The sequence below is a fragment of the Molossus molossus genome, unplaced genomic scaffold (genome assembly GCF_014108415.1).
Source record: "Molossus molossus isolate mMolMol1 unplaced genomic scaffold, mMolMol1.p scaffold_m16_p_7, whole genome shotgun sequence".
NCBI classification, from domain to species: Eukaryota; Metazoa; Chordata; class Mammalia; order Chiroptera; family Molossidae; genus Molossus; species Molossus molossus.
In genome coordinates this window covers 91,001,481-91,012,968 of record NW_023425401.1, presented here as the reverse complement: position 1 = coordinate 91,012,968, position 11,488 = coordinate 91,001,481, and the positions used below count along the sequence as shown (strand labels likewise).

General features: G+C 51.3%; 2 protein-coding genes across 2 annotated transcripts; one reads left to right on the top strand and one right to left on the bottom strand.

Annotated features, from left to right (window-relative positions):
• Positions 1-287: 287 nt before the first annotated feature.
• ARF5 (ADP ribosylation factor 5) lies at positions 288-3,231 on the bottom strand. The gene is made up of 6 exons (XM_036246862.1): positions 3,075-3,231; positions 2,475-2,555; positions 2,034-2,143; positions 1,505-1,576; positions 879-1,004; positions 288-774 (listed from the first exon to the last, which is right to left on the bottom strand). Exons 1-6 carry the CDS (start codon positions 3,139-3,141, stop codon positions 688-690), a joined length of 543 nt encoding a protein of 180 aa, XP_036102755.1. The 5' UTR covers positions 3,142-3,231; the 3' UTR covers positions 288-687.
• A 2,827-nt stretch (positions 3,232-6,058) lies between these two features.
• GCC1 (GRIP and coiled-coil domain containing 1) lies at positions 6,059-11,403 on the top strand. The gene is made up of 2 exons (XM_036247456.1): positions 6,059-7,449; positions 8,313-11,403. The coding sequence occupies exons 1-2, from the start codon at positions 6,418-6,420 to the stop codon at positions 9,606-9,608; spliced, it is 2,328 nt and encodes a 775-aa protein (XP_036103349.1). The 5' UTR covers positions 6,059-6,417; the 3' UTR covers positions 9,609-11,403.
• Positions 11,404-11,488: the final 85 nt, after the last annotated feature.

Here is an 11,488-nt window from a genome sequence, read left to right as displayed (position 1 = left end):
GGAGAGTTATGTGGTTTACAGAAGCATGAAGGTAGATCCTGTTACTCTCAGCAAAGGCCCCTTGGAATTGGGGAAGAAATAGGATTTCCTCCACTGGACCTCCTACAATACTTCCATCCTCAAGAATACGGAGGGAGAAGCTGAGCTAGATGAAGACAGCAATGTCTGTGTGTGTGCTTGGGGAGAGGGGGTTGGCCCTGCAGCCTTAGCTGCTTTGAGCCTCCCCCATATTGTCTCTCTGCATCCATTAACCCAGCCCCCACTTCTAGGCTACAGACAACACCATGTACAAACCACAGCAAATTTATTACTCGATATCCAGTGCCTTATTATAGCACCACTCGGAGTCCTCACCTTCCCCCCCACCTGGCCCCAAGGGTATGCCCAAAATGGAAAAAACAAAATAAACCCAGGTCCCTGCTCCTCCTCTGGATGAAGGGGCCTCAGCCTGGAAGCCCTTTCCACAGGTCCCAGCAGGCAGGAGAGTGGACCCCTCCGTGCCCAGAGAGCAAGGCTCCAGACTCCAACAACAGAGAGAACATGCAGGCAGGAGAGGCAGGAGCAGAGGCCTGTTGTCTGTGGGAGGAGGGACAGAAGGGCAGGGCACTGCCTGAGGAGTCCAGGAGTCCTGTCATCCTGGGGATGCACGCGGGAGCTTCTGGGCAGCAAGAGCCGGCCCCTGGTCGGTTAGCGCTTCGACAGCTCATGGGACAGCCAGTCCAGCCCATCGTATAGGCCTGTACCTTGGGTGGCACAGGTGGCCTGGACGTACCACTGTGGGGAGGAGGAAAGAAAGAGATTAGTAGCAGGGAAGAAAAAGGGGATGCCTTTACTTCCTGCCCAGCCTGTGGTTCCCTTGGGAGAGGCAGGACCCTCACCGTGCAACTGCGTAAATGCTGCAGGCCCAGCTTGTCAGTCAGTTCACTCACGGGCATAGCGTTGGGCATGTCCTGTTTGTTGGCAAAGACCAGCAGCACCGCATCCCGCAGCTCGTCCTCCTGCAGCTGAGAGAGGCCAAGGGGGTGAAATTTGGGGTCCTTCGGGATCCCCAGGCTCCCTCTTCACTGCTGTGTAGAGAAGCTCCTCTTTCTACCTTCTAGAATATTTGTGGAAAAAAAACATAATATTGTGTAGTCTACTGCTGAACACAAGACACAGAGTTATATACCACTGGAGGTCATCTTGGTTTTAAGTCCAGAAAGGGCTTTTTTCCTAATTTGATTGTCCTAATCAAAATGACAAAATTTCCAAATGGAAAAACAAGAACGTAAAATGATGTTTCTCTACACCACATACTTCTCACTCAGATGTGAAGACATGAAAATACATGTCCTATACTTGTTACCAGACCCAAATTCAAAACAGGGTGAGAGTCTCCTTGTGTCTGTGTCCACAAAGAGAAACACACATTCAAGGCCAGTCATGCATTTCCTGACTTTCATACCAGGACAGATATCTTTGTCTCCAAACCAAGGGCTCAGTTTCCAGGACCCTGGGTGCTCACCATCTTCTGGAGTTCATCAGCAGATTCCTGGACCCGCTCTCGGTCATTACTGTCTACCACAAAGATGAGGCCCTGTGTGGGAAGGCAGAAAGGAAGGAGGAGCAATCATTCCTACCTAACACATACTCTAGTCTGGCTCTTGCTCTCTTTAATTATGTCTAAAAACTTCTACTAAGGTTCTGCAGATGTCCTAGCACCAAGTGGAGACACCCTACAAAGGATACAGCTTCTGCCCTCAGGCAAGCAGTCTAGCTAAAAAGACATGCATAGGAACAGGGAAAGACATGTGATGAGAGCTAAATCAGGCAGCCTGGACCCTGGACCCAGAACCCTGCTTCTCAGAACTAATGTGGCTGAGTCTCAGAAGACTAAGGCCAGTACTGAAGACTGAGGAGAGGCTAGCTTACAAAAGGGGGATTGAAGGGAGTAAGGCTTTTCCTGGCCCCAGGGCCCAGCCTAGGCCAACATCTCAGTCTTTCTAGCCCTAACACCACCTCCCCTGGGGTTGGGAAGACACTCCCACCCTCACCTGAGTGTTCTGAAAGTAGTGCCTCCACAGAGGCCTAATCTTGTCCTGGCCTCCCACGTCCCAGACTGTAAAACAGATGTTCTTGTATTCCACTGTTTCCACATTGAAGCCTGCAGATAATTGGAAAAAATATGAGAAAAAAGTCCTGAAAGAAAGGAACTTAGTAAAACTACATTAATTCAGCAGGGACACAAAACCAGAAGGCAATGATTAAGGCCCAAGGGAATAGAAGCCCTGAGGACCGGCAGTCCACAGACGGGGCGGGGCTAGGTCACATCCAGCTCTCCTGGGCACCATCCAGCATGTACAGATACTGTGACCCACTTCTCATGTAGCGGTATCTGGTGTCAGCTCCCAGCACCGGGATGCAGAATGGGGAGCAGATCCTGAGGAGGTCAGCCGCTGCGCTCCCACGCCTCCCAATCTTGCCACCAGACTCACCTATGGTGGGAATGGTGGTGACAATCTCTCCCAACTTCAGTTTGTACAGGATTGTGGTCTTGCCAGCTGCATCCAAGCCAACTGCAAAGGAGAGGGACATGGCGATAGAGATGGGAGCAAGGGAGCCCCCTAGAGACCGGGGAAGGGGAGAGGCCAGGACAGGTGATGGCGACAGGGGCCGAGAGCCCGAGCGCTCTCAGGTGCGCGCTGTTGTCTACCTTTCGGGCCTTGAGGGCAGTCTGGGTGGTGAGCGCCAACTCCTGAACCCGAAGCGGGAGAGGGCTGGGGGGTGTAAGGTCACAGGAGGAGGACCGCGCTCCTTTTAAAAGTCGTTTCCAAGGGCGTAAGCCTCCCTTCTTAACCACGCTGGGGCAGAGGGAGCTTCACCCCACCCAGGCCCGCAGCTCCCAGTCTCAGGCCCTGGGATCGGTGCTGCAGACCGCGACCCGCCCAACACCAGTGGCCACAGGGGGTTAGGAGGTGGGTGACTCAGAGTCTGAGATCAGGAGAGCTGGGCTGCAGGGGCGCAGGGGCGCGGGGGCGGCAGGGCTGCGCGGGGGCCGGCGCTCGGGTCCGGGCCGCGCGCTTGATATGCCTCACCCATGAGGATCCGCATCTGCTTCTTCCCGAAGATCCGCGAAAAGAGCGCGGAAACGGTGAGGCCCATGGCGGGGCCCGGGGGAGGGGGCACCGGCACGGACACGGGGCGCAGGCTGGAACCGGCCGGCCGCGGGGGGATGGGGCTCAGCAGCTGGAGGAGGAGGTGCCGCCACCGCCTCCGCGCGTCCCGGCCCGCCCTACGTCACTGCGGCCCCGCCCCCGGCCGGGCCCCGCCCCCGGCCCCGCCCCAAGGCTCCGGCTCTAGGAGAAACTGAGGCTGAGCGAGTCTCCGCAATCTGATTGGGTCCTTCGCCAGCTTTCAAGAGGGAAGGGTCAGGGTTTCCCCCTGTTTCTAGCGCGTCTGTCACATCTGGGGCCGCTGAACCGGCAGCCCGAGCGGAGCCGAGGGAAGCCGTCAATGCTCCAGAGCGGCCCCATTGCGTCCCGCCCACTCTGGGCTCCGGTTTAGCTCTTGGAAACTAGCAGCCTCGACTGTGTGATCTACCCTCTCAGGGGCGCGGAAGCTCGGCGCTGATATCCTAGTCCTCCCTCCCAGCGAGGGGCTTTGAGCGTAGTGGCTGGTTCAGGGACCACAGAATCGTGAGAGAAGTGTAACGGAGGTGGGGGGAAGAAGATGCCCGAGAGTTAACTAGCTTTCACGGTTCCCTAAAACGCCTGCTACGTAGATCCCGAAACAGCAGAACGGGTGGAAGAGTCCCAGCTTTGGGCGGCGCGGTCGTAGACCCTTCTGCATCGGCCTTCGCCTCGACCGGCCTAGAAGCAAAATGTCTTTCAGTCTGGATCCAGGCAGCCTTTCCAAAACTCCTTCCTCACTTTGTCACAGACCTAGGAGCCTGGATTGTTAATGCACACCTATCCAGGATGTTGGGAGGATCTTTCCTCTTTGAGGATCATTCCTCTTTAGACCCAAAAACTGCACCAGTAATTTCCCATTCATCTTGGCATCTGAGGGGATGTATCAAGATAGGAATTAATTTAAATACCGTATGTGGCAGAAACCGAGTCAATGCTAGTCTTATGCTTAAATGCTTGTTGGGTTGAACTGGACCTATAGGTTGCTCAGTGGCACAAGGGCAGGCATTTTGCCTATTCTGGATCCCAGTAGGCTTCTAGGAGCAAATGCTTATAGGCTGGAGGTGAGCTGGGAATTAGAGAACCTTCATTCACTTATTCAACAAATACTGAATGCCCACTATGTGCCTTTGTTCCAGGTCTCAGTTCATGTCTCCGTTTTGACTTTTTTGAGGCCTTGCCGTCAACAAACCTCACAACCTGTCATTTTATTTTTTTAACTTTTTTTTAACTCCTCACCCGAAGACATTTTTTGATATATTGTTCAACCTGTCATTTTCTTAACTGCAAGTGGAGACATCTGCCTTATCTCATGAGGTTATGATGAAGATTAAAATGATGAGACAGTGTATCTGAATGTTTCATATAATGCAGCTGATGTTACCTGGTGCTCTAAGAAACTGGGTCTGAACAGACCTCCAGGGCCTGCCCCAACCCCACCTGCAAAGCCTGTAAAGAAGGCAGACTTTGGGCACCAGGTACAAGGGCCTGACCTTGCCCCTCAGATATAGGCTTGCATTCCTAAGAAGGCTTTTACAAGGCCAAAGAGTACATTTAAAAGAGTCCCAGTATGATAACACAACTAATGGCAAACAAGTCAAGTCAGTTCTACATCTTTACCTTTTATTAACCTCTTTCTTTTCATCCCTGTTGTCACTGCCCTATTTCACTACCATCTCTTCCCATGATTGAGTTAGCCTCCTTACAGGTGTCCAGTCCCTTGGTATTCCCACCCAGCCGTACAAGTTTTGATGATGACACTCTTGTGATGAAAATTTAGTGTCTTCCTATCACCCAGGACAAAATCTAGATGCCTTTATCTGGGTCCCCATATACTATGCCAGCCCCATATGTTACCACCTCCTTCACATACCCTAAACTACTGCCTTGAGATGACTCTCAATGCTTTCCAGGTGAGCCAGCCTCCTTGATGCCGTAGGAATCCTTGCAATCTTTTCCCTCTGCCTGAAATGCTTGTTTCCCTGATCTCTAGTTAGATGGGCAATCACTACTCATCCTTTAAATTCCAAAGTATTTCCCTTTGAGAGTGTTCTCTGCCTCCCCTAGATAGGCCTCTCTCAAAACATTCATTTCACTTTAAATATACTTATAGGAGGACTTGTATTTGCAAGGAGCTCACGTGAGCTCCTTGAAGGCAGGACTTTGTCTCTTCATGGTGATTATCTGGCATAGCATTTGGTATGTTGAGAGAGGGATTGATCTGCATAGGATTCCTAAACTTACTGTGTAACATTGGGAATGTTACTTAACCTCTCTGTGCTTCATGTTTCATATTGTGACACAATACCCACTGAGCAGAATTACTGTAAAGACTACATAGGAAAACTCTTGTGAAGCTCCTGGAATATAGTTGGCACTTGGGACACACGTTTTGGCAATAGTGTGCCTTCTACAAACACTTGTTGAATCAACTCAGCAGATTCAGAAAGGGAGCTAATAATTATTATACTATACGCCTACTAGGTGCCAAACACTACCCTAGAAAGGGCTGCGGTTTTCGTGGTCTAAATGAGTCTTAATTGTTGTTCTTTAGGGACAAAGGTGAATCCTAAAATAGTGGGGACGCGTCGTTCAGCGGAATGTTTGGTAAGGACTCAGTGTGACGTCGTCCGGTCCCTTGCTGATCGTAGCCTGGGGGCAAGCTCAGGCGAACCTCACGAAACCAACATCACTACTGTGTCCACAACTTGTGCTTGCTCTGTTCTTTCCGAGAGTGGTCGACTTGGCAGCCCTGCTAAATTCTCCACACGTGGCCTCCCACTCAAGGGCTGACGTAGCCCCACCCTCTCCGTGCCCACAAGGGGCGGAGCCTGTCGTGTCGTGCTGTCGTCACTTCCAGTGGACCCGGAAGCGCCCTTCATGGGCTCTGGAGTTAGGAAGTCGCGATGGGGCTGCGCTGAGCTTAAACCCTTGGCGGAGCGTGGGCTGAGGGCCGGCCGTGGCTGCTGAGGCCCGGGCGAGCGTGGAGCGGCTTCTAGGACCGTGCGGGCGAGGCCTGGAAGTGTGCGCCTCTCGTGCTGGCGTCGCCCCGCTTCTAGGCTAGGACCCGCCCCCGCCCTCGGCGCCCGGGACCTGGGGCGCTCTGCCGCGCTGCCCCGCCACCCCGCCGGTCTCTGACAGCTGGGAGGAGCGGATGTGCGGCCTTGAGGACAACAACGTCCGCCAGCGTCTTCGCGACCCTCAACCAGGCTGCCTGACACTGACGTGGATGAGCCGGTTCTGAATCCTCATGGAGAAGTTTGGGATGAATTTCGGGGGCGGCCCGAGCAAGAAGGACCTGCTGGAGACCATTGAGAGCCAGAAGAAGCAGCTCATCCAATACCAGGCACGTCTCAAGGATGTGGTCCGCGCCTATAAAAGCCTTCTGAAAGAGAAAGAGGCCCTAGAGGCCAGCATCAAGGTGCTGTCGGTATCCCACGAGGCGGATGTGGGCCTCGCAGGTGTCCAGCCTCCAGGCCTCACCTGTCCTGACTCTGTGGATGACCGATGCTCCACTCACAGCGAGGATAGCACTGGGACCGCCACCAGCTTGGATACCACGGCCAGTCTCACTAGCACCAAGGGTGAGTTTGGGGCAGAAGATGACAGACTGGCCCGTGGACCACCACCTCTAAAGTCCGAAGAGGCTAGTGGGTCAGAGAGTGGTGTTAGCAGTAGCAGTGGGGATGGACAGTCTATGGGTGGGGAGGTGGACAAACGATTGCACCAGCTGAAGACTCAGTTGGCTACTTTGACCAGCTCTTTGGCCACAGTCACCCAGGAGAAGTCCCGCATGGAAGCTTCTTATCTGGCTGACAAGAAGAAGATGAAACAGGACTTAGAGGATGCCAGTAAAAAGGCAGAGGAGGAGAGGGACCGTCTGGAGGGAGAATTGAAGGAGCTGCAGGAGCAGATAGCAGAAACCAAAGCCCGACTTATCACGCAGCAGCATGATCGGGCCCAAGAGCAGAGTAACCATGCCTTGATGCTGCGTGAACTCCAGAAACTGCTGCAGGAGGAGAGAACCCAGCGCCAAGACTTGGAGCTTCGGTTAGAAGAGACCCGAGAAGCCCTGGCTGGGCGGGCATATGCTGCTGGTCAGGTGGAAGGGTTTGAACTGCAGACGAAACAGCTGACTCTTGAGGTGGAGGAGCTCAAAGGTGAGCTGCAGGCTCTTCGAGATGAGAAGAATCGGCCAGACCCCCGGCTGCAGGAACTTCGGGAAGAGGCTGCCAGCCTTAAGAGCCATTTCCAGGCTCAGTTGCAGCAGGAAATGAGGAAGGTAATTATCTTCATCTCATTCAAACAATAATTAGTCTGAAGTGGGAAATATTAAGCCCCCCCCCCCCCAGATCTAAGTGGCTGCTCTTTCAGTTTTTGATGCTATTCAAAAAGTTTTATTTTTGAGTCCTGGGAATTCCTGTTCTGTGTGGTGTTGTCATTATCCACCGAATGTGCTTCCAACAGGATGTGGAATTTGTGAGTATAGGCTGGGTTGGAGCCAGACAGCTCTGAGCTGCTGGGCATTGGCATCTTACCAGCTGTGCTCAGTGTCATAGCAACTGTGCAATGAAAGTTGGTGTGTTTGCCTGTAGGTATATGCCTATAAGTAGGTAGCAGTATATACCTACAGGTAGGGTGGCTGAAGGGGCAATGGGAATTTTCTTTGAAGAAATAACCTCTTGTAATTGCTTTCAATCAAAATTTGACTTTAAAAGCATGCTATTATAGTGCCTGTTCAGTGTGGAGAGAGATCCAACTCAGTTTTTAACTTCCCTGAAATATTGAAGAGGAAAGGAATGGCATCTGATTTCTTAATAGGATTTGTGGGAAGTGCATGATAAACAAGGATAACAACATATTTAATATGTAAATTCAGTGTATGATACGAGAAGTACTAAAGAAGAATAAGAGCAGATATACAAAGGTTCTTAACACTTGTTTGGTATGGCTTGTGACTGGGAGCAGAACTCAAGCAGGTTACAGGAACTTTTGTTAGTTCCCAAATTAATAGAAAAATCCCCAGTTCCCATTCCTGCCAGGCCACTTTCCATTCTCTTGCTCCCCTCTCTCTCTTTCTCAAAGTTTGCCATAGGGCTTTGTGGCTTTTCTAGATGCATTTCTATTTGTTCCCTTGTTTTACAGACAGCTCTTGCAGAGGATCAGCTGCGCCAGCAATCTCAGCTGGAAGAGCAGAGGGTGGCAGCCCTGGAGAACCAAATATCTGAAGTGTCGGAATTGCTGGGCACCTATGAGAAAGCCAAGCAGAAGGACCAGCTGGCCATCCAGAAGCTGAAAGAGCGCATTCTGCAGCTGGACCTGGAGAACAAGACGCTGGCTCTTGCGGTCTCCAGCCGGTCCCCCTTAGACAGCCATGCAGAAGAGTCCAGTCTGGATGTCAATGTCCTGAAGGACAAGATGGAGAAGCTGAAACGGTTACTGCAGGTGGCAGCCAGGAAAAGCCAGGTGGCTTTGGATGTAGAGAAGCTCTGTGACCTGGAAATAATGTCCAGCTCTGAGGCTGCTGATGGGGAGAAGGCTACTGCGCTCTACTACCAACAGGAGCTAAAACAGCTGAAGGAAGAGTTTGAGAGGTACAAGATGAGGGCCCAGGTTGTCCTCAAGAGCAAGAACAACAAAGATGGTAACCTGGCCAAAGAGCTGGAGGAAACCCAGGAACAGCTTGCAGAGCTGAAGGAGAAGTATATCTCCCTGCGGCTGTCCTGTGACGAGCTCGAGCGCCAGCACCAGCAGGAGGCTGAGGACTGGAAGCAGGAGCTGGCCCGGTTGCAGCATCACCACCGGCAGGAGCTGGAGCGGAGCCAGCTGGACTTCAGGGACCGCACTCTGAAACTGGAGGAGGAGCTGCACAAGCAGCGGGACCGTGCCCTGGCTGTGCTGGCTGAGAAGGACTTGGAGCTGGAGCAGCTGCGGTCTGTGACCTGGTCTTCTGTGCTGCCAGGACGCAGAAGCCCTGTGGGTGGTGGGGGTCCTGGGGACCCGACTGACATAGTTTCCCAAGATAATCTGACCCAAGCACTTCAACTTGCTGCGGCCAATGAACCCACTTTTTTCCTGTACGCTGAGCAGTTGGCCCGCAAAGAGGTAGACATCACATTGCTGAGGAAGCAGAAACACAGGTTGGAGGTGGAGGTGCATCAGCTGCAGGAGCGGCTGCTGGAGGAGGGGGAGCGGCACCGAGAGGAGGTTGGCGTCCTGCAGAGCCACATTGAGAAGAACACCAGGGACCAGAGTAGGGAGGGTGCCAATCTGGAGTACCTCAAAAACATCATCTACCGCTTCTTGACCTTGCCCGACAGCCTGGGCCGCCAGCAGACGCTCACAGCCATCCTGACTATCTTGCATTTCAGTCCAGAGGAGAAACAAGTGATAAAGCAGCTCCCACACAGTGGTAGCTGGTGGCCTTCTGGCAAGAGATGATGTCATTTTCCCTAACTCCTGAAATTTCCGTGCCTCTTTTGTGGGAGGAGACAGGCTCTGGTTTCTATGGCCTATTCTCTTACCTTACCATTTTTTTCTTCACTGTATTGAACTGGGAGGAGTTTTCAAAGTAGGGTTGGATTTTCTTCCAAAAGCCATTAATGCTGCTCTATCCTTGGGCCATAGAGATGTTGGAAGTGTTGGGACAGCATCTTCTGGCGGTGTGTGTGAGGGGGAAAAGGGGAGAGGTTAGTATTGAGGTGTAAAAGTTGGGAAAGTGGTGGGAAACTAATTAATAATAAGACTTTTTTGTTTTACTGTTATGCTCCTAGCACAGAGCTAGGAGTAAATGTGACTCCAGAGGGGGTAATTTCTAAACATGCACAAGGAACACCATCAAATTTGAGTCTAGCCCACTGCTGCCCAATTATCTGGGGATATAAATCCAGGCTGCAGAGGGACCAGGATGTTTGAAATAGTGACAGGATGTCCACTAGTCCAAAGGGCCAAGGAAGAGTGAGTTCAAACTGGATCTGGGAAGCTTGGTCTAGTTAGGGCTGGGGATGACTCAGTCAATCTGGATAAAAAACACCACTTTTGAGCACGCTAGAGAAAACCCTGAGCACCAATTTGATCTTAGGGATTTCCTGAATGACCTGCTTTTGGCCTGGATAGGGTTATAATAGACATTTCACTGTTGTTCCTGTCTTACCAGCCTGCCTGAGGTTGGCTTGAGATTGTGAGTGAATGACTGCTATCTTTTCTTCACTGTTGAACTTCCATTAAGAAAAAAAAAAAAAGCGTGGCTTCTTACAGAGAGGAGACTTATTGGGAAGCTCTGTTCCTGCCCAGATGCAAGGAATTAGCCCAGAGATTTATAGGAAGAGGGAGATTTGCTGTAGAGGATTTTAGACCCTCACAGGAAAGTGGTGGAAGTTCAGCCGGGGTACTTGCTGCTCTGTGGATAGCATTTGGGCTAAATCCCCAGGTCTCTACTAGCAAGGTGTGCGTGGGTTACTATCACCAGGGTATTTGCCCATTCCCTGAGGCAGGTAATAGAATTTCAGTCCACAGTCCTGATCTTCCCACATGTGTTACTATGACTTTTTCTCCTGTGGGGTTTCTTACATTTAGTGTTGCATAAGTAAATTCATTCTGCACTTATGGAAAGGAGGCTCATTTTTCAGGCAGTCTGGAAAGCAGGGACTCAGAACAGTCGTTGGGTTCAAACAGTATCAGTTCCCGTTTGTCCCTTGCCCTTGTCTGCTCTTGCTGGTTATAGAGATCTTTGGACCCTAAAGCCCAGTGCTTTGCCACTCACCGGACTAATCTGTATCTTTGTTATTTCATCATAGAGCTCTATTTTGTGAGGGTTTGAGGTGCAGAAGACTGATTAAATATTCTGATTGGGAGGCTGGGGGAACTGGGCTATCTACAAACTGCAAACTGTGTGGACGTCATGGAACAGAAGTGTTCAAATGTTAGTAACATAAACCATGGGATCATTAAACCTGAACAATGACCTGTGTGCTTCCTTAATAGTATATATTTATCTGGACATGGATAGAGTAAATGTAAATGGTAAATGAAAAGGATGGAAATATTTCATTATATTAATCCATAAGCTTGAATCTAAGGATGGATATCGCTGCTTTAACAATCTCAATTACAACACTAATTTTTTTTTAGCCTGGAATTATGTGTGTATGTGTTCGTGTGTAGGCAGCTACATTGGAAAAAGATATCTCCTGGGTCCCTGGCTGGTTTGGCTCAGCGGTTAGAGAATCGGCCTGCAGTCCAGAAAGACCTGGGTTCGGTTCCCGCTAAGGGCATGTACCTCGGTTGCATTTTGTCCTGGCCCTGGTTGGGTCGTGCGGGTG